This window comes from Cephus cinctus, unplaced genomic scaffold (assembly GCF_000341935.2).
Source record: "Cephus cinctus unplaced genomic scaffold, Ccin1 Ccin1_scaffold1184, whole genome shotgun sequence".
In the NCBI taxonomy this organism is placed as follows: Eukaryota; Metazoa; Arthropoda; class Insecta; order Hymenoptera; family Cephidae; genus Cephus; species Cephus cinctus.
Window position 1 is genome coordinate 1,365,187 of NW_014333664.1, and position 25,170 is coordinate 1,390,356.

A 25,170-nucleotide genomic window follows, 5' to 3' on the forward strand; every position below is an offset into this window, starting at 1 on the left:
TTAAAAGTTTTAGAACGATTTATTCACAACTTCACATCCATATAAATATGCATAACAGTAACAAAAATATTGTTATCAATATAAACGACATGTACAACAAAATTAACGCCAAATTTCATCCTAACATATTGTGGCTTCGGCAGATTAAATTTTTGCGCATCCACAAAATAATTTGATTCTTTATTAAAGCCAGGCGGTTTGCATTCGACGAGTAAAAATATCATCACTACATTTTATAAAATGAAAGGATTGTAAATATCAACAAAAGGTCAGTCATTATGCACAGTAGAGCTTTAAAGCACCAACTATAACAAAAATCTCATACTGATTAGCAATTTGACCAATAAACCACCAATCTATTATTCTGCTTTTGTGCATGATTTTTCTTTCAAGTCCCAACAAGATTCCCAAAATTGTTTAAGCCTATTATCGCCATTCGAACAAAAGTGTCGAAAATCCTGAATGATCTTTTTCTGAAATTGTTCGTCACCAACAGACATAGATGAGTTTCGCCATTTACGACTGACCATGTGATTCCAGGACCACAGGAAACCCATCTATAATATCGATTGGTTATTATTTTCGTTAAAAAAAAGAGTTATTTAAATAATAGATTGATTACTTACCCTTCGATCCATGCTATAATTATCCTTATTCTTGCCACTGACATGTCTTGTGATATATGCTTCATGAGGACTTAGCTGATCAGGATGGACAGGATATCTCTTCTGTCCAGTTGATCTTCTTACCACATTCGCTCCAGCACGAGGTTTTGGTTTGACGCACGTAGTAGAAGGTACAAGAACAAATGCGTTTCCCGTTATATGAACGTACTGATGATCATTCTCATTGCATTCAGCTAAACATGGCAGAAACCCAAACCGTTGAAGAATAGCTTCTTGGAATAAAAACAGTCTCTGAGCGTACGTGTCCTTATGAAATTCTGTAAATAGAGTTTGCCTTAAAAAAAGAATACATCTTCGATATTCATTATGCGACTAACGAACCTTCAAAAAGATAACGCTTATTCGTCATCAAACATTCTGTATCCAGTGGTATGAAAATTGGACCTCTCAAAGGATCACTCTTTAACGTAAATGGTAAAGCTAATAAATCACTGGGAATCGGTACCATCTGTATACCGCACACTTGAGCTTTTCGTTGCCATAGAAATATCTAAAAAAAATTAATATTTAAATCAAAACATCATTACTTTTTATTCCTCATAAGCAGCAATAAAGAATCGTTAAACTCACGAGATCTGCAACGATACTTCCAGATGCGGCGACCCATTGTACAACTAATTCATAAGAATGATCTGCTTTGAATGTCGATTGATATCTCAAATGACCCCACTCTACTCTATCGTTGTTGCTACTGATATCAATATCAAGGTGTTTGTGCTTATAAGCCGGTACTGAAACAAAAGATCGAATAAGAAATCAGACTAGTAATGGGGTAAGAGAGAGATACGAATTATTTTTTATTTCTCGTACCTTTCCAGTCCTTTTCATCAAAATACGCCTGATCTAGATCATCCCTAAGAAATGGCGGTACGTTCGACTCATCAATTGTCTCGCAAGTTGTGGGTATTGATATTGGCGATGAAATTGTTGAACTAGTCACTGGTGCTGATGGTTCGCACCAACCCTTAGGTGCTCTCATTTCAACTTCTACCCATTCATTTTCAAAACTCTGAAGATCTCCTAGAGGGGGTGTGTAATCACCAGCTACAATATTATATTTTATTAATATATATTTATATGATTAACCTTTTACACTCGGAATTAACCCATTTTTCGTCCGCATACTCTGGTGTTTGAGATGGGACACTCGAGTGTAAAGGGTTAAAATTTGTTTCATTAATTTTAATATTTACTCTTTTGGTTATCCTTATCCTGTACTATGTGATATAGATAAAAACCAAGTATGAATGGCTTTGAAAAATCCCCAGATGCATGACATATTAATCTTTCTTGTATCATATTCTGAAAAGAAATAGATTCAGATAATAATTTAAATAATAGGTATCATAGAATATTAGATGTAATATGTTTTTACTTTCATAATGTTGATGGCGTTCTCCACTGTGACACCACCCTCTATATGATTGTTGAGCCACTGGACAGCATCAGCACTGACAAAAGTTTGACTAGGTAGCGAAGGACACTGTTTCAAAAATCCAACACCAGTTTGCGGATGCTTCATACCTTCTAAGATCTCAGAGCTTGATGCATTGCTCTTTATCTTGCTGACCTCTGTATTGGCACTGCAATAATAATGTAATTATTAGATAGTGATTTAGAGTCTTTCAATAAATACTGCCAGTATCTATATGCATATACCTTTCTTCGTTAGCTTCCAAGTGTTCTTGCTGTTGCTGTTCTGGTGAAAGAGGAAGTACAGCTTCACTAGCTGGTGATACTCTTCCTCTATCCATGACCTTTGATCCAGATCTAATTGTCCAAGATAGAGATATAAAGAAAAGACATAAATATGCAACTGTCAATGAACAATGCAGACTTATATATAATTAATGCCTTAAGACAAGCTGTGTAAAACCAGTGCTATTCGACAAACCCAAAATGCCTCAAATTCAAACTGCGAGCCATGAGGTGAAGCGCTATATTAGCTACACCCAAGGTATAATTATGACTAATTAGTTGATATGCAAATTAATTAATGCTGGCATAGTAACATTTTTTATTGATACTATTATGGAAGTGATTAATGAATGAAACGAGAGTACAGCGGATGGATACATAACTATATACAGGTATTTTTAAATTCTGTATTATAATACTGTATATTCTGTGCTCTTGATTCTTTAATCAATGAAAATTCATCATCATCATTTATCTATTGATAAAATACTTACATATTTACGTACTCGTAGAATTCTCTTAATGGAAAATAAAGTAATCAAAAACTGACCTGTTAGGCACGTGACGAGGAGTGTCGAGGAGAGTACGGACAGCCGCAGCGGTATTCACTACATGCTTCTCCTGTACAAAGAACCCCGTCACTCACTCATTCACAACCAATTATACATATATACATCTAAAATGCCTCGAGTACTTGCACAGATTTGAAAAAAAAAAAAATATAGAAAATTCAAATTCTAGACAGAAGATAAGTCTACCAAAATCGTGCGAGTACCTCAAAGCAACAAATTGATATCTATGATAAATGAAAAACGCGATGGACGAAAAACTTAATGTAGTTTTCAAGCTATCGACCTGAAAGTCAATATTAATAAATGTATAAGAATGTATTATAAAAACGCTGCACGAGAAATATAAAATACAGTGTAATCATTGGTATCAAAGATTGATTTTCGGTGTGGAATAATCGTCCCAGAAATACTATATAAAAATCAGTCTATAATCTATCATACATGAAATTAATAAAAAATTTTAACAAAACTTCTGAACCAGGCAGTGTATAAAACGTTAATTAAGAGTATAAAGAGAACCTGAGGCTTATTAATCCAAGTCAATTTTTATAATTATTCTGTATTATAACTTTCAGAAAAGTAGTTCAACGACCTATGTTCGGATTTCCAGAACAATATAGGTAATGTCAAAGTATTATTGTTGTGTTTTCTATTGATATATGCGATACATATATTTCCCATGTAACGCTCTTAAAATAATTATATCACAGTATACAAATGAATTCCTTCCACTGTACACTGCAGTCTCAAAATAAAATGTAATAAGAGTGACAGAGAAACGTTCACAAAAGCCACTCCGAACGTTCAAGTTTCAAGCACGTAACCATAATACACCTATATTTGAATATGCAGGGATTAGAAATAATAATAGAACGCACAGATCACGATTGATAGACTATCGACATAAATATCACTACGATGATAATAAATAATGTAGATGATGCAAGTAGCGGGAATGGAACGTCGTTGAAGTCCTACATATATGACGTTGCATGAAAGTATACATAAACGTTTAACGGAGTACAATGAAAACAATAGCGTAAACATGCAGATAAATCAAATACAATCGAATAAAACAAAAAGAGGCTAGAATCAATACAAAGAATCTTTTGCATAAAATTATTATGCAAATACGGTATACAGAGTCATCCATTATCGCATAATCAGAGCACTGAAAGAAATAGTTAGAGAACGCTAGATTTAGAGAAGCTTTGTAATGTACATGAATGGGTCAAAGGCCAGGACATCAAATAAGATAGGAATGGAGATTGGTGAATATAAAAATTGGAAAAACAGATCATGAGCTAATTGACAAAAAAAGAAAAAAAAATTGTACACCGCTAAGAACGAGGTAGAAATATAGAGTAAATAAAAGACAGATGGAATCGAAAGTGAGAAAGTGAAGTAAAAGCTGCACTGCAATCATCTATAGAAGCTTAATCAAACCTGGGTCGTGGTTTCTCAGGTAGGCGGTTGCTCCCGAGTCGCTCCCTGAAGGGGGAGCTGCCGACTAGACTCGTCTGTAAATTACGAGGAAAACAAAAAAAAATTTTTTTATAACTGACAGCAGTGTAACACCCGATACTGATCGATAGAGATCAATCACTAGTGAATACGAGAAAGACGAGCATAACAAGCAGAGAATGTAATACTAAATCAGTGATGAATACGAAAGAATGGAAATTGTACAAGAATAGAAAAGATAGATAAAGATGAGAAAGAAAGAGTGAAGAGTAAAAGAGAAAGAAAGTAAAACCGTACAAAAAGAAAAAATCAATAGATACTGCAAATTATATTGAAACATTGTGAAGAGGTGTACCGTAGATGAAAGACAATGAAAGAAAGAGAAGTGAAAAAAATCTTTCACGCGTTGCATTAAGCTCTTATAATCAAGGATGCACATTCAAGAGGCGAAAAAAACGCAACAAGCGTAATTTCAAAAAAAAAAAGAAAAATAAGTAAGTAACAAAAATTATTTCATCATCGTGTAAACTACTTAAAGCTTTTCCATTACGCGGGTCATGTATGTTTTTTTTAGGGTCTATTAGAGTGACTGACAACACTCTGTCACGCGGAAATAAGATATAAAGTGTATATTATACACACAGTATTTTCAATGGAAAGTTGATGGATCCTTGATGGGTTTCCTCTATATATAAAAAAATCCCGAGTATATTCATATAACATAACTCGATATTATCTTGAACGTGAATATGCCAGAACGTTCCCAAAAGCGCAGAGAATCGACAGAGACGAATCTGTCGACATGGCTGACACCCTTGAAGTTCAGTCTACTGGTTGGAAAGGAAGTACCTGGTTAGTGAGGAATATCAGGCTCGTGCTGTGCCTGCGCCTGGTCAGATGGGAGGCAGGGTCTCTTGGGGCTACTCCACCTAGAGCTGTCGGGCTCTGAAACATATCATGCTGAACACCGTACCCTCTACTAACGTTCTAGCTACGGGATGTTATATCGTAAAGGGCGTAGAAACTTGACTGGGACCGACGTCACTTCCTGGACACTGAGGATGATCATGGGGATCTTATATCTCCTGAGACAAGGTCGATTCTTTAAGTAAGAATCGAATGAGTATTTAATTTATGATATTAATTGCTATTTCCAAGAGACGGTAGAACGTTTACTGTACATTTACTGTGTGTGGACAATATATAAATACATGTATGTATAATAGAGATTATTATAACGACTGCGGTATTAGATACAAAATTAAGCTGCAAAACTAAATTCTACTTAATCACGCAAATCAACTGGTACCAAATATATTAGCATGCCGTTTTTTTTTAATGGTGTATTGCGTGTAGCACATACGATGCAAAAATAAAATCTCAAATATATTAAATGCTTGGGACGTGAAATTGTAGTATTGTTCATTATACAATACTATTTCTATAAAGCACTAGAGCTGTGATGCCGATAACATTCTAATTTAAAAAAATCAATTCTCAGGGACAATTATTATTGATAATAGCCAAGTGATCTGTAATATGCTTGAAAAAAATCAATGAAATCAACTATGTATGATTCTGGATTAATATTACAATTTCTTACCCAATTCTTGTTAGTATTTATTCGACGTATCTTGTTTAACCAACCCTCGATGAAACGAAGAAAACTATCCATAAGCGATGCCTGTTCAGTGGCACTAGGTCGCGTGTAAATATCGCACTTGGAGGAACCCTCGAGAATTCTGCGAGTTGCCTGATTTTGCGATGGTAATAGAAACACTCGAAATCTCCAATATTTGAGAGCCTTGAACAAGAACAGAACTTTTTAATATTTATATTCCAGATTGATATCACTATCGAAACATATAGTATCAGTCGTTCTTTTATACCTCGACTAGAGGAAAATCAGTGTCTCCTCTGGTGCAGATATAATGGTCCAAATAATTCCAGTTGTAATTCTCAAGTTTCTCCGTGGTAAAGGAGACCCAGGAGACTTCATAGGTATCGTGATGAGGTGCGTGAAATCGATACCGATAATGTATATTGAAAGGTGGATATGGATGCCTGTACAATACGATACATTATCCATAAAACCAATCAAGCGATTAATGTCATAATATAATTACCTTGGCCTGTATCTCGTGACAGTTATTGAATTTCCACATAAAGAAATCTTGTGAAATATTCTTCCTATACTCAATAAATATTCTTCCTTTGGCTCCGATTCTGCTTGTCTACCACGCATCAATGAACTTATAGGCGGTACATGGTTACTGCCTGGTGTTATTGGTTGATTCTTGTTGTTCGCTGGTAAGATAATTAACTGAAAGCCCTGCATTGAAATAAGAAATTTGATTTTAATGTAATTAAAGCCGACGAAATCGACTATTAAATAAAATAACTTCTCGCCTTACCTGTGCTAATCGCTGCGATACAAGTTCCTTAAAGACTTCAGCGGTTGTCAAAGGTTTTTTATATATCGCACGTTGTTGCGCGAAGTCTGCATTCACGTCATCCGGAAGTAAATTATAATCGGAAACGACATAATCGTTTTGCAGGCTCCTCTTATCCGGAAAGTAATCGGTTGTGATCGGCAGGCAGGCCGGTATAGTAAGCGACTTCCAGTCCACCCCTAAGAAGACAAGCATTTTAGAAAAATCGAAATCTTTTAATTGATTGTTGCAGTTATAGAAGAAGAAACAGATGATCAATTTAAGAAAGTGAAAATACACCAAAAAAATATATATACAATTCATCATTACACATATGTATATACAGAGCAACATAATAAGCATATTAATATCTGTTTCATCTTCGCCATCTTTAAAGTGACACCTTTACTATCCCTTAAACCCGAAAGTAAAAAAAAAATATATATATATATTCGTAGGCGTCTTTAAATGTAAAAATACTGCTGGAAACACGACAGTGACTTTTTCTTTCAATAAAATGACCCGTTCATGCTGAATAAAATTACTGATTGCTACACGTTTAAAATTGTACACTACATAAAGATTTCTATACATTTCGCTGTACGGTTAAGTTTGTGACAAATCATAAAATCTTTCATTCAAAATTATATGTCAGAACCGATGTGACGTAGCTAGAAATGTTATAAGCGTGTCACTTTCATTAATATAAATTTGTAGTAATTATAATCCATCTGATATCGCAGGTTTCGCATTACACAAATGATAGTATATAGGAAATATATAATATAGAGAAGTGAATAGACACTATAAGCCCATGCTACATTATAATACAGAAATCAACCAAGCACATTACACCTGCTTGAGTACATACATTTTTTATTATACAGATAAAGTAAAGTACTGAACTGGCGATAAAGTTTTAATATCATACACACAGATTGCCTTTCAAAAACTTTATCACCATTTGCGTAATATACTGTACACTAAACACAAAAGCTTTCGATGGGTAAAAGCTGAGCTATCATAAAATTCTACATTTTACATGGTACGCAGTTGCATATTATGGAACGAGATAAGAAATACTGATGGAGTATTATTATTGCCAGGTGCAAGGCACAACCAGTACGAGTTACAAACATTGACATTCTCTTTCAGAAAGACAGACGTACGAACATGAGTGATTATAAATTAAAAAAAAAAATCTCATGAAAACTATGAACGATTAGCTTACTCTGTATATGTGATACATAGAAAAGAAATAGGAATACAAGTATGCATATAAGCACAACAAAGAAGATACGCATGTACAGGAAAAAGCCATAGTTACTAAAACGACGTACTGGTTTGAGAATATTTGTAAAATTTCAAGATGCGAAAGATGCATAGTATTATGTTATGTATGTAGGGTTCTCATAAATATGAGCATTTTTAAGAATCGCTTTACCGTAACGCATGTGAGGAAGAGAGATTGTATAACAAAAAAAAAAAGAAAATAATGCAGTCGCTATATATGATATGCATGCAGTAATTACAAAAAAATAAATATAATGAAAGACAGTTACAAAAATTAGGACAAAATAATACCGACTAAGAGGGTAGTAACAAGTTCTAAGTGGGGCGCCGCGACGCCCCATTGTAAATGTATACCATAACCGAATCAGCCCCCAGTAATGTATGGCGCTAACCTATGATCGCTGTATAAAGTGACATCATAGTCGTACATCACACACGCATCAATATGTCCAGCGTTGCATCCCAATAAGACGTACCACAGCATGTAAATAAATTGAACAACATTATTCGTTTTGATCATGATAAAAATATGTGTACAAAAAAAAGAGAGATATAAAAGAAAATTATACAGAGAACGAAAACGCATTCGACGCATTACATATTCATCGGAGAGTGATGATTGTTGTCTTTTTTGTTTTATACAGTGAAAGAAGCGGTCGCTTCTTCGTTTAAAAAAATTTCTTTTATGGAATTTCATTGCTTCATCCATAACAAGAATGAAATTAATTTTGAATTAACGTCCTTGATAAGGATATCAACGACTCCTGAGATTGGCCATTGAGGAGCTATTCGATGTGAAATGACACATTGTAAAAATAATTTGGAATATCCAAAACTAGAAATGTTAAATTTAATACTGAAACTATAAATGTAATTTACTACGCGTGTTACGTCTAAATAACAATTGTAATTCTATAATAGAGTTACAGCTGAAAATGAAATATATTAGCATGATGACACACAAGAAGCGTTACATGACTTACGAATAAAGATATAAAACTATTTGTATAAACAGATTGATAGGGATGAAGAGATCGAAGATTGGGTCATATCTTTTGGAAGTTAATCAGTTTTTTTTTTCGAAATTCTTTCCCAATTGATTGCTATGGAATAGGTGTTCTCTTTCTTGTGATTTTTTTGGTCCTTTTAATATTATCCATCCCTTCAGAATCCATATAAAATTCATTCCTTAATTGAAAATGAATGGCTGTAAGAGAAACGTAATGCGTATATAAATAGAATGACGGTTAAATGAAAAATAGTTCATTCTGCAAGTAATATGGATCCTGTTAATTACTTGCAGTTTAGGTATCGCGTGCGGGAAGAATGAATGAATGACTTTTTTTTGTATCGCCCAATAGTTTCGTTTTCAGTTTTTGTTTTGCCAATTCAAGTTTCAAGGTATACTTACTAGTATACTTACTAGTAGTCGGTATGTATACTTCCCGTTGCACGACTATACCTAAGAACCAAACCAAGGGTGCGTGGATCCGCTCTAATAGATGAAACAACGTACAGGGGTAGGTACTGTTCTCTTGGATAATTCTGTATGAACCCTGACCTATTGGCTAGTGCATGCACGATGCTCCAGACTTTTCTCATGTAGTGGATTGGGCCGTAAGGTATGAGCTGAAATCCTTATATCACCTGCATCGGTCATTTGTTCGAGTAAAGAATCATAAATGGACATGCATGGGATGCCATCGTTAACGTGGGGAATATTAGGCATTATTTTTCCATTTGCCCACAAGAACCGTCATTCCTTCCTTACTTAGTGTCACTTCCAGCGGACGTGATGTTTCATTCTTTTTTCTCTTTTACTTCTTTCTTTTTTTCTTTTGGTCTCATTAGAAAAACAGAATCAAACCTGTCGTCAAGGCTGGCGTCCATTCCTGTTCACCAGTAGCGCCCCACAAGAGTGTCAGACTCTTGTTTGGTGCTGCTAAAGCGCCTTGATTGCAATTCTTGTCGCTGCTGAATGCGAGACTCGGTCGTTGCGACTTTCCTTTTGTATCTATGAAAGAGAAAATGGACTTCAAATCTTTCAATAATAAAGATTCGTTTGATTACTTACGATCTTGAAATCCGACTTGGGAGGCAGATCTTGACATTTGAAAATTATTTAAAGGACCTGATGATGCTATCTGTTCGACTGGCGAACTGCTTAATATCGAAGTGGCATCACTCTGTTGGTCTGAGCTTGATTGAGTTGGTACTGCTTGATAGTGATGTTGTTGTATTAGTACTCCAGTGGGTCCTGCAAAAATTTGATTTGAATAAATTTTGACAATACAATTAATACAATTATTTTATTTTTACCTTTTGGGAATATATGCGTCCATCGACGTCTGTTACTGGTCAGTTTTATTGTCACGTGGGATGGATCAAAAGGATTAATCAACGCTCGTCCAGGTCGAAGAGCACTTGTCGGTTGAGCAGTTGTATTTGTTGGACTACCAGCACTGCCTACGACTGGCCTGAACGGTGGTGATATTTCTGTGTTTACGTGATCACTCTTCAAAGATGTCCGGGACTTGTCTTAGGGATGATCATGATTAATTAAACCGTAAAGATATAGGTATAATTGATCTTTAAGGTGATTGCATACCATTCAAATTTACATTAGATACGTTACTAATGGAATCGTCAGTTCTATGTGGAATGGTAATAGCTGCACTTCGTGCCCCGACTGTCGGTGGAGAATGCGTTTCCGGCGGAGGATGATGAATATCCGGATCGGACATTTTACGTTTTAGTAATTTCAATGCTTGGGCATTATTATGCGTTTCCATACACGCTACACTAGTCTTCTTTGTTCTCGTCGAGACCCTTTGCAAACTAATTTACAGTTTCAAAATTAGATAATTGTTCAGTAATAAAATTAAAGGTTTTTTTTTTAATCACCTAGCCGTATGGACCAATGGTAGTTGAAAGACTTGAGCATCATAGGCATCGTAATCAAATAATGTATTGTGCAAACACTCTCTGGTATCTTCTTGTAGAAGTTTTGGTTTGAAGGAGAGTTTACCGTTTTCGGTTTGCTGTTTTGACACTCTTTGTGGTAATTTTATTCGCGGGATAAACGTCGAGTATGGAATCTTCTTGTTTGTTGAATAAAAACTTAGATTAATCCAATGGGGCATACTGTAGTCATCTGCTGCGTTAATGGAAGTGTCCTTATTGTGGAACTAACATAGTTTTATTAATGTCAGTTAATAACATTTATAGTTTTTATCTTTTATTTTAGTTATCTTTTTATAATTTGAAAATATACCTTTAATAAAGGAACTGCATGCAATGGCTGTTCGCCGACGCATACTAAATCGCTACCAACGCCATTATCGATAATTCTTTGTTTAGTAACGTTTGTCAATTCTCTGTCAACCTCGAACACTCCTACACCAGGTGTTATGACAACTGAGAGTTGTCCAGTTCTATCAAAACTACGATCCAAGTAGTGTTTTTCGAATACTGTGTGATATAGATTTGCTAATTACTTTTAGGATATAGTGAATTTCATGCTAGTAAATATTAATTGGGCATGTTACGTACCATTTAGAGACATATTAAGAACTTCAAGAAAGTTTCCTTGTGCAGCAGTTGAGTTTGTGGCCTTTGGCATCGGAATACTTGGTTTTTGATGATACTCTAACACAATCTTTTGATAGTCAGTAAATAGTTTGCGCAGTTGAACCAAGACGTTGCTCCAATCTTCATATCTTTCATTCTGTACAGCAACCCTATAGAAGTCTTCATAAAATCTACCCCTATAATCGTGTTGCAAACATTCGCGCATGTGATTTGGAAATTCTTCTAAACTATTAGCTTTGTAAAATGTTCTTGAAAACAAAACGATGGTGACTTCATGGTTGCTCCCATTTTTCTTCCATTTTTGAAAAAGATCTGCCAGGAAACCATTAACAGCTTTTTCAAAGTAAAGGTCACCATGGATATCGAAATCCCACATCTCAGAACTCATTTGGATAAATAAATAGACCATACTTGTCGATGAGCGAAATACGACCTGTTGTAAAAAATTTAATTATACCGACATTCATTTAATTAGTTAAAAATGAAAGAATCTTTTAAACACCTTTGTATCATCTGTTATTACTCCACAAGCAACACGATCTCCTTGTGACCACATTTCATAAACTTGACATCTTATGCTACCACCACAAAATTCGATTTTTTTATTGAGGTAAACACATGTGTTGACCTGCAAGAGAAGTAAAACATTATGTTACATTATTTTCAATTAAAATGTAATAACTTTTCACTTTCTTCATGTTACAAACCAAACTGTTTTTTAATCTCCACATTTCACTACGGCCCATGTATTGATCTTTGAATGTGAGTTCCACTGAATCCAGTGACACATCAGCAGGATTTACAATATTCATATATACATCTGCGAATGTTCGTAATTGAAACATTGTAGCTATATTATTCTCCACACTAATTGTTTCTCGGCCTTGGAGATCTTCTTTAAATGCTGTAACTTGAAGAAGCAGTCGACTGAATTCATCTTCCAAATGATAAATCTCAACAACATCTCCTTTCTTGATGCCTGGATAATCTTTCGGATTAATTATGAGGTCCTCCCCACTGAAATTCTTTTGGTGCACAATCAACTTGAAGAGCTTCATCGTTAACCCATTGTACTATGACTGAATGATTCGAGACTGAATTAATTAGAGAAATTTGATAACATTATCTAGAAAAAAATAATAATAATACATTAATATACATAATCGCTTCTGGCAAACATATATTTATTTGCACTGAACAGAGCATTATCAATAGGTACCACTTTCCCTGAGAGTCATAAAAGTTATTGTAAATCAATTCAGGGTCATGAATCATAAAAATATTCATCTATTTTAATTCATGAAAAAAAATATTTAACCCTGACATGTTGTATCTTCCGTCTAATAAGTCTCAGTATATTGCATGCCAACAACGCAATTACTCAATGTTTTATAAAACTACACTTACGTCTCCGTTTAGGAATATTTCTAACGATACATTACATTGAAAATACGCTCAAACCCCAGAAATCAAACAATACATTTATTTCCAACAATATATGCACACATTTTGAAATCCATTTTATCAAGTTTCCGCCATTTCTGATCTATCCATATGTTTTAACCACCCTCTATTATCATCAATTATTATCAACGCACTATTAACATCAATAACTACGTTTACACGACGGTCTTAAACCGGTTTAGTTAATATCAATCTAAAGGAATAGACAAATCATAGACATATTTATACTCGTAAGGAATATTTAGGATTGGTCATCAATTCCTTTAGATCAGTATTAACTAAACCGGTTTGAGAAGATCAGGGCAATCACTCTGTTAACTCTTGAGTACTTACATTGTATTCATACAAATAACTAATTTTATTATGCATCAACCTTAACCCTGGAGATATATCGTGTAACTCAAATGTAGTGAACATGCTAAAATCGAATAGCTGTTAGCCAATCGCTGTGCTTGTCTTCTTGTGACTTTACCACGCGATTAGCTAACACAAAGTTACACAATCGACTCCCTGAACTATATTTTGCAATTTAATTTAAGCCAATGAAAAGGACTTTCAGATATAAGATGGATCAACTCGCACTCCTATTGGTCTAATGTATTTCTGCATTTTATGATTATGACGTTAAAAACACCCCAAACCATTTTCTTGTCTGGTTTACATAGTAGCCTAAAATAGTCTATGGCTGAAAACCAAGCAATTGGTTTCCGTCCCTTAAAAATTGTCCGTAACGAATACTGTAAGTGTATAAAACGATTTTTTCAAGAGGTTCCTATTACTTGGTCTTGTAATTAAAATTCTGATCAACTACGCATCAGTATAGTACCATTGAAACAAAGGATTGCATTTCATTTCATATCAGGATTTCGCATATAATAACTATAAATACAACGCTTTTTGATTTTAGTTCACGAGTTGCGTATCTGTGAAAGTGGTCTGCAGAAGAGTGGCTTCTCACACTTGTTCAAGGGATAACATGTTTATAAGATTTAATTGAACATAGTATTTAAAAGAACTGATACGAAATATCTCATACATACCAGTCTTATTTCAATTTCTTAAAGTTGATATTCTGCAATTGTTGAATATTTTTCTGTTGAATCTGATTATTTCCATCGGGGTCAGTGAACGGTGCTCACATAGACGAACTCTTATGCTAAAATGGTTTAATTGTTGTACATACGCGAAACAAATCTTGACAGTTCCAAAAACTAGGCCAACAAATTAAAAAATTGGTCAAATAGTAAAATACGGGTCAGGTATTTCTGGGGAAATATATATTCTACTGTTCATTGCGCATTTTCATTTTGACGTAATGTCAGAGTTTTAAAAGATTGTCAGTAATAGGAATGTTATATCTTAGCATCGCTAAACGATGTTAATATCATTATCACCAGATGGTAGTACTAGTGCTTGAAAAGGGTGCGGTACTCATGGTAGCCATACTGGCTGAACGTTACCGAAGACATAGCGAAAATGAGTGCCAGAGTGTATGTCACATCGAGATTATTTCGTTCATAACAGAGGTTTTATTTTGACAGGGTGTTTCGTGAAAAGCCTGTGCGGTGTCCAGCATGCCGTACCGCTCCTGAGGAAAGTCAATAACAGTAGATCCGACGGCGGGACCGTGTAAGATCAGAAATATTGCCCCTCGGGTCGGTACGAGTTGCTGCATGTGTCATTTCGCGAGACTTACAGTTTAACGCACGTTCCGAGTCTTACGCTGTGCTGTGTATCACTGGACAGATGCAAGATTGAGACTGTTTTTTTACCAATGAATTTGGCCGTGTCGGTCCATACGGTGTTAAGTGTGCTCTTTTAATTATCGCGTGTGTGATGCCTGGGAGTCGCTCCAGCACCGATCCAGAACACAAGTCACCGCGGGAAAGTGGTGAGGATTCCGAGGATGAGAGTGAGATCCTGGAAGAAAGCCCCTGTGGGCGCTGGCTGAAACGTCGGGAGGAGGTATGGACCATTTATTCATTAATCTACGCAGAGTATCTTGTATACTGTATGGTTTTGCATTCATTATTTGGAGCTATGGCCTTTTACGATGAATTTCAACTCAATTCTTAACACTATCGATGCCTATACATGGTGTCTGTTGATTCATACACTAAGGATTTCAAGGATTTTGTAAAGACATTTTATTTATACATTTTGGGATACTGTTAATCTTATTTCTCTAACGATTCATGCTTTTAAATCCTGATAATTTGTTCATACTTTTAATATGCATTTAATGGAGCCCCAAATTTATCAATAACAATGCAAGTTTTCCTAAATTTTAAGTTGATTATGCTGCATATTCAATATGTGTCTATTTGGCACTCAAGATTATTGTTAATATTTATATGTTGTATACTGTTTCTTTGCATTATAGACTGGTTGCACATTAGTGAAATTTATGGTCACACTTTTAAGTTTGGAGTATAATATTATTTCTAGGCCATAATGTTTCACTTTAAATATTATTATACTTTCTCCAATGTATGTTTCAGAAGTCAATAATGAACGTTCTCCATTATAATTTGATATAATTTCTCAATACTTAATTAATTGTATTAAATTCTTTTCAATTACTTATCTATCATAAACGTTTCTATTTCTAATAATAATATCAGTATCCTTAGTTTATCTATATCATGCTGCTTTTGTGGTCAGAAACGAGTAAAGTAATAGAAGTAACCATTCTTGTACTTTGATTCTTAAGAATATAAATGAGTCCATAAAAAAGTATTTGCGATTAACCACAAATCAGTATAGAGACACACATTACGAAGTCAAAGACAACGATAGTCTAGACTGAGGAACGTAATCTTACTTCAAGGTATCTATAATAACCATTATAAAAATTCTGCCAATTCTTCCTTTAATAAACTTATTCAAAAGTCAAGTATGGCACAGTAATAGACATCTTGAGTGATCAGAGTCCTTGGACAGTATGCAGTCAAAGTTTATTTCACCAGACACTATATAAATTATCCTCTCCATTATTAGGAACAAACTCACAACCAACAGTTTAGAATTATCTAGACCAAGTTCTTGGCACAAGTATTTCACCGACATTAGGCTGTTTCATATTTTAAGCTATTAATATACTCTGGCTAGGTTTGGCTAATGAGTAGTGTCCGTGGGACACAAGCGTCTTGACGTTCCTTTAACTTATTCACATGCACCACAGTGGCTATTAATACAAATTAATAGGCGTCCCGTTCCTCTCACGTGTGCCGATTTTACATACAGTCCACCATTGTGCTCAATCTGACAAAAGGATGCGACAAAGTTCATAACGCGCCATTCTACGAGCCTTGACGAATAATGAATTTTAATAGATTAAAATCAGCAAGCGAGTCATACGCGGGAGTGCGTTGCAGAAGGAAAATATATCTAAATAATTTCATATTCGAAAATGGTCATAGCGACGTGATCGTAGAATGCTCGAGGAAAGCAAGAGATCGTATTGAAGAAGGCAGAAAAAATTTCTAAACAGTCTAACGACACGTGCCGTAACTAGTCGCCCTTGGGTATCTACTATTTTCTAATTCCCGTTTGCGTTCGCAGGTGTACGTCGGTACGAAATCGGCGATGGCTGAAGGTACGAATTTCGGAGCGGCTTCCAGAAGCGGTGAAAACGAAATCACTGAGACGGAGGTGAGGGAATTAATTTATTGGAATTGTAAGGAGTCAGTTTTAAAAAGTCGCATCTCTAGCACTACTTTATTTGTATATCACCCCAGAGATTCATGCCTGGGGTACATATGAATTCATAACGATTCCCATTTCAGGAAGTATTGGTAGCAGCTCTAATGGCCACGATTATTAACTCGATTCGTTGAGTGATCAATGCGCATCTGAAATATGTATATTGATTCAGTAAAAAAAATCCTATAGATTGAATCACGGTAGCGGAATTTATATATACTTATACCAGTGTTTGTCACAGTTTTACAAGACCGCTGTCATCGTGGTTGTTAATGGTTACGGCAGAACGTCGTCGTGAACGTCTCCCACTTTCCCCTCCTTAAATTCTTGACAAGGTCACATCTATGTAATGGCAAATAGGCATGAAATCGTTTCAACTGCCTCTAAAGCAGACTTAAATGAATGATTACCCAATATTCGTCAAGCTGTGCCTCAATGGATTATGATGGATTTACATTATTTGCTGACAAATTTTTACAACATGTACGATTCGTTATATGATGTAAAATCCAAGAGAATTTACAATTTTGAAATTAATTCAAGAATTTCTGGTAACACGCTTGCTTCTGTTCATAGGCCAGGTCCCTGTACTCTATTAGCACTGTTTTCAATAGTGGATAAGAAAATTATCGCGTAGATATTATTTTCTCTCAGGTCAAGTTCTTATCGTCGCGATTAGACTGAGATACACAGTTTAGATGGAATTGAATAAATGAACCTTCTGATCATTAACTTTATGACTTCTTTGTCTTTGAAGGGACCTCCAGAATAACTTTATTCCATTCTCTGTTGTCTGCCAGATGGAACAACGTGATCTTCCTGGCATCGATTGTGCGTACCTCGCGATGGACACTGAAGAAGGTGTTGAGGTCGTTTGGAACGAAGTTCAGTTCTCTGAGCGTAAAAATTTCAAAGCTCAGGAAGAGAAGATACAACTGGTGTTCGAGAATCTCACACAATTGGAGCATCCAAACATCGTCAAGTTTCACAGATATTGGACGGATACGCATAATGACAAGCCTCGGGTGAGTCATCGGCATCTTCCTCCATGGTTCCGATAACGCAAGCCGTTTGGTTGCTCAATCGCCTCGTGATGAATCTTGAGAAGGAGAGAGAGAGGGAGGGATCATGAAAGTGAGAGGAAACTAAATGTATTGTATAATTGACTCGACGTTATATTGTCTGTTACAGGTTATATTTATAACGGAGTACATGTCCTCCGGATCCTTAAAACAGTTCCTAAAACGAACGAAGCGCAACGTGAAGAAGTTGCCGTTGCAAGCGTGGAAACGATGGTGCACGCAAATACTCTCAGCGTTGAGGTAATTGATAGGACTACGTTGAAATATTCTCTCTCTCCGAAGCATGTAACATTCTTTTGGTGGCGTGTGGGTTTAAACCAAAAAATTGAAACATTGAAAGTAATGGAAGAAAGAAACTTTGATTGGAATGCAATTTTGTGTAACGAGCTCTCCGTCACGCTTCGTTCCGTATCGTGTCTTTTTGTTTTTCAGCTATCTGCATTCCTGCTCGCCGCCCATTATCCATGGGAATCTGACCTGTGACACGATATTTATCCAGCACAATGGACTCGTAAAGATTGGCTCAGGTGGGTAATCGTGCGTGGATGCATTCAGAAGTCCCTTCGCTGCATAGAAATAAATGAACGCACGCGTGGGCTTGCCGTACAATGAATGAGAATTAGCTACTGAAGGGGTATTGTTCCCTGTGAGTCGCCGATCCTACCGCCAGCAATCGCCGTTCTCGTCGCCTGATACGTATTATTATTATGTGGGGGAGACCTTCGCGCACCGGAGTGTCGCACGTGTGGTACGAGAATGTGCGACGAGAAAAAGGATAGACCTAGTCGTTATTCTCTCGTCATCTGAGAATGATGTCAAATAAAACACTAGGTGAAATCACCTAACGGCACCAGTGAGGACGAAGATTCTGGAAAAGCACTTTGCGTGCAAAATTATTCGCTCTATGATTACTTTGCTGGTGCGTTCTCTGGATTCTCTGAAGCTCGTAAAACATTAATTACACAAGATAAACCCAGAGAAAATAACAGATCTAAATTCTCTCGTTATTATTTATCAAGTCGCTCGAGCATTCTAGTACTTTTGGATAAGTTTCGCTGCTCTCAGAATTTCAATACAAATTGGCATCTGAAATGTCGATTCAAGCCAAAAGTCTGACCAAGCCCGAAATATAAATTGTCCGGACGCTAAAAAAATATGGATACGACGAACACACATGCTCTACGTCAGAGAGGAAGGAAGCGTGTAAATAACGACATTGAGATTTATAGCTGTGAAACTTTTCCTTTAAATTTCATCGAATTTATAACTGGCAACGAGCGTTCTGACTTTTTCAATCTGTGGCGCACATTTCAATGCTTTATGTCAGGAACGAAATAGTACACCGGCCTCAGCCGATGCGATAGAAATAGGCCGCACGTATAATATATCAAGCCAATAGCAGTTTGATGTAGAATCCACACGTGGATATAATGACGCAAATGGGATCAGGCGCCGTATTGTATTATACATAACACGATATGCGTCCGGATATGCGTAGAGAATTGTCACTAGTAATATCGTGTCAGTTCCATCGAATGTAAAGGGGAGGTGAAATTACACAAGCTCCTGTCGTCTGTTTTACTTTGTAATGACGATTTCACGAATTCTCTGTATTGCCGTAAACACGGTAACGACTCTATGCACGGCCACGTGCAAATTATGTGATCGAGTAATGCGAGAGCTCTCGCGACAATCTTCTAGAAAGAAAGTACGCTTCCTTCTACAATATTAATATTGTACAATTCGTATGCGTGCCGAAGGTGATATAATTAAATATCTACGCGGGCCTGAACGTGGTATTGTATGAATGGTCGATGACTCCTTTCCATTGGCATTGAATGCGCACTGGGTCATATAAATAGTACATTAACCATGTTTAGATCTGGTGGGCAAAGGAGCGGGAATTATGATTTTCGCGTTTCGATTTTATTTCTTTATTTTTTATCAGTCCTCATTCTTCCCCCATTCACCCTCTATGTATACCTATTTATACGAAGGATTAAATGCCGCCGATAACACGACGCTATTACTATATGCAATGTCGTCCATTAGAAAGATTGTGATCACGCTTATGTTTCATATTGGGAGTAACTTGAGTCCTCATTTTTAATTGTAGCAAATAGGCTAAATCTAGATAATGAACAAAAACACAGCAAAGCCTTCCACGAAGAGTGTTTCCGAAATACGGAATAAACGCACTTCCTCTTCCTCGTCCGGATGCCGTAGCGAGGCGTCGAACGTCGAAATGCTCCACATCGTCGTCATCGTCATCGTCGTCGTCGTAGTCGTCACAGTCATCGACTCACTGAACGACGCGCTCGCCAAATAAGGTGCGACGTCAAACTCGAAGAGAATTAATACGATTTGGCTGTTGTTGTCCGACGACTATCGCCAGCTAAGTAAATTAAGCGTAAAGAGGTAAAAATTAAATATTTCTACATTAATTTCTAAGACGTAGACTGATTTTCATGTATCGAGTTTATCTTTCATATATATGTATACATATATATATATATATATATATATATTTTTTTTTTTATTATTTCCATACATTTTCTATCGTTTTTATCTATCTGCCACTTTCTCTTCTAGTTGCTCTCATCTTCATCACCGCACTCATCACCATTTCAATAATTAATTGTATGTACCTAACAGACTAATGGACCAGATGATGCTGTATTTATCGCTTGGTCCATCCTAGTCCCACCTGGCGCTCGCTATAATTTCCAAAAGGAGTTATGAGAAAAAGAAAAAGTATAACCAATCTTCTTCTCTCATCAGTCCTATATCAAGAACACATGTCACTCTTGCACTCTTCTTGCATCGTAGTCACGTCTTCGTTATTTCCTCATATTAAGATGCGAATAATCATCCTCATGTATTTCTGTGCTACTGTCATCTCGTTACCCTCTCACTGGTTTTCTTTTTTTTTTTTCATTTTATTTCCAGAAACATTCAGAAACGATAGACGTGCGAATAAACGATTATCTATATGAGGGCTCAAGTTACTCTTAGGACAATTTTTTTTTTTTTTCAAGTCGACACAATTTTTCTAAAGGTCCAAAGAAAAATTCTCTCATTAGCTCGTCACGCGCGATATGGACGGCCGACATACAGAATGCATCGTGACAATGTTTTATTGCCTCGTTGTAGCGTTTGTCATTAACGATTAAGAGATTCGTTGTTGTACAATAATGTCAATAAATTCTGTCTGCTAGTCGTCGGTGTACCAAGCGAGTCTCCTAACACACTGCCCGTCGAATGATTTCACATTAATAATGTCATTTTTGTGTTCATGCTTACAAAACGCGTGTGATTGATTTGAACCGCGTGCTCGATTAATGATGTAATTCTTTATAATTTTTACAGTGGCACCGGATGCGATACATCAGCACGTGAAAACTTGCCGAGTAAACATGAAGAACATGCACTTTGTTGCCCCCGAATACGGAAGTGAGTAGAACGTTAGTCATGAGCGCAATAGATCATATTGGAACAATGATACAGGATAATGATACTAAGTATGGATTTTTTTTTATTGTACGCAGATCAATTGACGCCCGCAATAGATATATACTCGTTTGGAATGTGCGCCCTGGAGATGGCTGCGTTAGAGATCCAAGGAAATGGTGACTCTGGTACAGTCGTTACCGAAGAGCACATCAAGAAGACAATAGAATCGTTAGATGATGCACAGCAGAAAGACTTTATACGGAAATGTCTTCAGGTGGACCCGCTCAGCCGACCTAGTGCGAGGGAACTTCTATTTCATCCCGTCCTCTTCGAAGTCCATTCGCTCAAGTTACTTGCGGCTCATGCGCTGGTCAATTCAGCCAGTAAGCATTCCAGTATAGTCGTTTTATGTTGATAATTTGTTAAAATCTCTTGTTGCATCTGTTAAACGATTGATAACAGTAACAAGAAATATCACGTGTTATATGCTGCTCGGAATAAGGAAGAGTCAACATATATTCTCTATGTAGATTTTTATTTAGTTCTACCGATTTCTTTGTTAACTTTGCTTCTGGCACTTGCAGCTAACATCTCGGAAACTATAACGGATGAGGTGCTGCAGAGGTTATATGGTCCGGACACTGTTGTAGCTGAAATTAAATATCAGGGTCGATCTCCGCAACAGATCCGGCTGAGCGACATACCGGTCGCTGAGAAGCTGGAGAAATTTGTGGAGGATGTCAAGTGAGTTTTCATATGCGGTAATTGTTATTCGCAACTTATACGTATTGATGGAATTTCCGTAGTTTATTTTTATTTTATTAATGGTGCGGTACCAGTGACTATACCTATATATGTTACTTTTTCAGGTATGGAATATATCCGTTAACGGCATTTATGGCGAAATTACCGCCGCCTGCTCGTCCCAGAGCGATATCACCCGAAGTCACCGAATCTGTGAAGTCGGTGACACCAGAGCCGGTCGACGTAGAGTCTCGTAGAGTAGTTAATATGATGTGTAACGTTAAACCTAGGGAAGAAAGTAGCGAACTACTTGTGAGTATGCAACATGAATTCACTTACTACTATCGTGTTATCATATACATTGATTAGTAAGGAAGAATTTATTTATTTGTATAGTTAAGAGATTTCAAGTTTATATATTCGTCAATTATTTTCAGATGACAATATTATTACGTATGGATGATAAAATGAATAGGCAATTAACGTGCCCAGTTACGCAGACAGATACGTCGATGCTTCTCGCCCAGGAACTTGTACATTTTGGATTTATTAACGAGGTAGGTATTAATTGCAATTCGAGCATGTCTTTATCATCTAGCTCGATTTTAATTAATAATCACTGCTTGCAGAATGATCGCGACAAAATAGGCAATTTAATTGAGGAGGCACTGAGAAGCTGTTTAAACAAGCAAATGATAAATCCGGGTATGGTGTCCCTGACTAATCTTCCTTCGCAAACGACGTTGTTATTATCCGGTTCGGAGTTTCCGTGCGTGTCGCATCTGAACAATTCTCTGGGTAACGTTACGACGTCAAGCAGTGATAGCGTGACGAGTCAGCTGCCAAAAAATTCTTCGGTTGGACCTTCCGGTTCGAATAGCAGCAAACCCTGCAGAAATAACGAGGAACCAGAACCGCCGACGATCACTGAGAGCGGCAGTTAACCATCCAGGATTTCTGGTAATTCAGTTCACTGTGCCACTTTGCACGCTCTATGTATAGACTGGCTATGTATTTTTATATTTAAGTAAAGAAAGCGCAACGGACGATTATGCGATTATACAGTATATAAGGGAGTTTAATTAGATTGGCAGGGACAGATTGTGAGAGGAGGGTGCCGTGGCTGATAACCATAAGTAGAAATATCAATGCGATACAACTATGTGCCGATTTTTTTATTAAAAGTATTTAAGGGACAAGCGAATGAAAATGAGCGTAGGGTAATCTTAACGAAAACGTGGTTATTGCGATGGCTCACAATTCGTAGGTTTGCGTTTGCGACAATTATGTCAACTGGTTCACTCGCTATTCTCACTTCTTGCTGTTATATATTTTCACGATAATTATGACGAATGCTAATCGTTTTGTTTTCTTCTTCTTTGCGCGTCGTTGTTAATCTTTACCGGATCTTTGAATGTCGAATTGGACGTAACGAGAATCATTCGGCGACGCGACGCAAGTGCGAGAGTCATTTGTCACACTAAAGCAGTGAGAACTAGTTGATACACGATATTAATATAGGAATACTTAGTCGATGAGTAGATTAATAGAGAGTGGGGTAGGTCCGGATACGAAAGAATGCGGCAAGTGTTTCGATGAGCGTGAACGATGCGACATTCTAATGGAATATGCAGATGACGGACAGACGACCAGAAGTAAATATATCATTGTTTAGCCGCAAAGAGAAACATGTAATTGACTATTAGTTTATTTATTGTCCAAAGCAGAGGAATGTAATTTTTTTTAATTGACTCTGAAGAATTAAAAACAGCGTTGGCAAAAAGTATATCGCATTATACTGAATAACGACGTTGTGTAGACGTAAAAAAATATTACAGATGAGAAAACGTAAAAATAATAAGGGTTGGGTGGGGAGGGTATATTAAAGTCACTACTCGTATGTACGCCTAAATATCTGCTAAAGTATTTCCATGAGTGGGCTGTCGAGCGACTTTCATTACTTTGAAGGATCAATAAATATCGTCATTCCGCACCTACCGTAGACTCTCTTGATGTGCACAATGTTTTTTGTTTTTATGATAAAAAAAGAAAAGTGCTGTCTGAAGTGAAGAAGGCTACAATAGCAGCAAAAGAATGTCAACGTAGTGGGATTTCTCGATTAGCCATGCGTCCCTGCACGCGTCGGAATTGACGTGTGAGATGACGGCTATGAACGGTGCTTATTGTAATTTTGTAATCTTTTTTTTTTCCTTTTTTTCCTCGTTACGGTGGTTACATGAGTCTGCACCGAGAGTGAAGGAGAAAGAGAAAGAGAGAGAGAGAGTGAGAGAAAGTAAACTAGCCACGGCCCTGCTGTTCTTGGGGTATTATTGATGTGATTCAACCAAGGTTATTAAAAAAAAAATCTCGATATAAAAATTAGCTGAAATCCTTGTAAATAATTTATATTTTTAAGAAAAATCTGTTGACACAGAAAACTAGTCATATAGGTATATTCGAGTGCTAACGAACTAACACCGACCTTGTTACGTCTTTTGCATTTATAACACCCGCTTAGACCATGAGAAAAGAAAAAACAACAAAAATTGCTGCTCCCATTTCGTACCTCCGTTAAATCAAGTTCAGTGGCGCATTTTTTCGACTAAGCGAACGACTAACCATATTAGCGGTAATTATTACCAACAACATAAACTTCGACCTTAAGTATGTAAGTAGGTTATGACATTAAATTCAATGTATAGCTTTATAATAATTGAAATTATAATGACAAAAAGCGACGACTGAATTATGGATATTATGAAAGGGCTGTATGATAACAGTGATAAATAAATACTGTAACGCGGAGGACGTATGTACATCCCACTACTTACTATGTCATTTTCACAAAACACATACTGAGCCACTCTCTAGCATACACTAGATGAAAAATTAATAATGAAATTTACAATTCATCAGGACGTTGCTAAAGAACGTCCGAATCGTTTCTAAAGAACGATTGAACTATTATTACTTGTCATTGCTCTTG

General features: G+C 36.5%; 2 protein-coding genes across 11 annotated transcripts; one reads left to right on the top strand and one right to left on the bottom strand.

Annotated features, from left to right (window-relative positions):
- LOC107272540 (GATOR complex protein DEPDC5) lies at nt 1-13,405 on the bottom strand. 9 transcript variants are annotated; one of them, XR_001538976.2, is made up of 25 exons: nt 13,144-13,405; nt 12,444-12,862; nt 12,239-12,364; nt 11,698-12,169; nt 11,420-11,616; nt 11,050-11,333; nt 10,754-10,983; nt 10,465-10,683; nt 10,220-10,402; nt 10,013-10,159; nt 8,538-8,546; nt 6,835-7,052; nt 6,547-6,752; nt 6,310-6,484; nt 6,024-6,224; nt 5,270-5,365; nt 4,403-4,476; nt 2,346-2,456; nt 2,062-2,269; nt 1,880-1,988; nt 1,497-1,730; nt 1,257-1,417; nt 1,008-1,176; nt 627-960; nt 1-557 (listed from the first exon to the last, which is right to left on the bottom strand). XR_001538976.2 is itself a non-coding variant. In XM_015749787.2 (25 exons), exons 2-25 carry the CDS (start codon nt 12,792-12,794, stop codon nt 360-362), a joined length of 4,671 nt encoding a protein of 1,556 aa, XP_015605273.1. In that variant the 5' UTR covers nt 12,795-12,862; nt 13,144-13,398; the 3' UTR covers nt 1-359. The 9 variants fall into 9 exon arrangements, 8 of the variants coding, with proteins under 8 accessions (XP_015605273.1, XP_024945563.1, XP_015605269.1 ...); XM_015749787.2 differs by having other exon boundaries at nt 627-943; nt 1,497-1,706; nt 13,144-13,398; XM_025089795.1 differs by lacking the exon at nt 4,403-4,476 and adding an exon at nt 2,935-3,005 and having other exon boundaries at nt 627-943; nt 13,144-13,397.
- Nucleotides 13,406-14,628: 1,223 nt separating this feature from the next.
- LOC107272517 (nuclear receptor-binding protein homolog) lies at nt 14,629-25,000 on the top strand. 2 transcript variants are annotated; one of them, XM_015749733.2, is made up of 11 exons: nt 14,629-15,165; nt 16,765-16,854; nt 17,706-17,930; nt 18,097-18,227; nt 18,420-18,514; nt 21,357-21,440; nt 21,536-21,823; nt 22,025-22,184; nt 22,310-22,496; nt 22,622-22,741; nt 22,814-25,000. In XM_015749733.2, exons 1-11 carry the CDS (start codon nt 15,037-15,039, stop codon nt 23,126-23,128), a joined length of 1,824 nt encoding a protein of 607 aa, XP_015605219.1. In that variant the 5' UTR covers nt 14,629-15,036; the 3' UTR covers nt 23,129-25,000. The 2 variants fall into 2 exon arrangements, with proteins under 2 accessions (XP_015605219.1, XP_024945565.1); XM_025089797.1 differs by lacking the exon at nt 16,765-16,854 and having other exon boundaries at nt 22,814-23,307.
- The last annotated feature ends 170 nt before the right edge of the window (nt 25,001-25,170 follow it).

Coding starts and splice junctions, on each gene's coding strand:
- LOC107272540 (XM_015749783.2), bottom strand. CDS start 12,794: ATGAAGCTCTTCAAGTTGATTGTGCACCAAAAGAATTTCAGTGGGGAG. Junction 10,984..11,049: donor CCATTGGTCCATACGGCTAG/GTGATTAAAAAA, acceptor ACTGTAAATTAG/TTTGCAAAGGGTCTCGACGA. Junction 944..1,007: donor TAAGCGTTATCTTTTTGAAG/GTTCGTTAGTCG, acceptor CTCTATTTACAG/AATTTCATAAGGACACGTAC.
- LOC107272517 (XM_015749733.2), top strand. CDS start 15,037: ATGCCTGGGAGTCGCTCCAGCACCGATCCAGAACACAAGTCACCGCGG. Junction 15,166..16,764: donor GGCTGAAACGTCGGGAGGAG/GTATGGACCATT, acceptor TTGCGTTCGCAG/GTGTACGTCGGTACGAAATC. Junction 17,931..18,096: donor CGCATAATGACAAGCCTCGG/GTGAGTCATCGG, acceptor TGTCTGTTACAG/GTTATATTTATAACGGAGTA.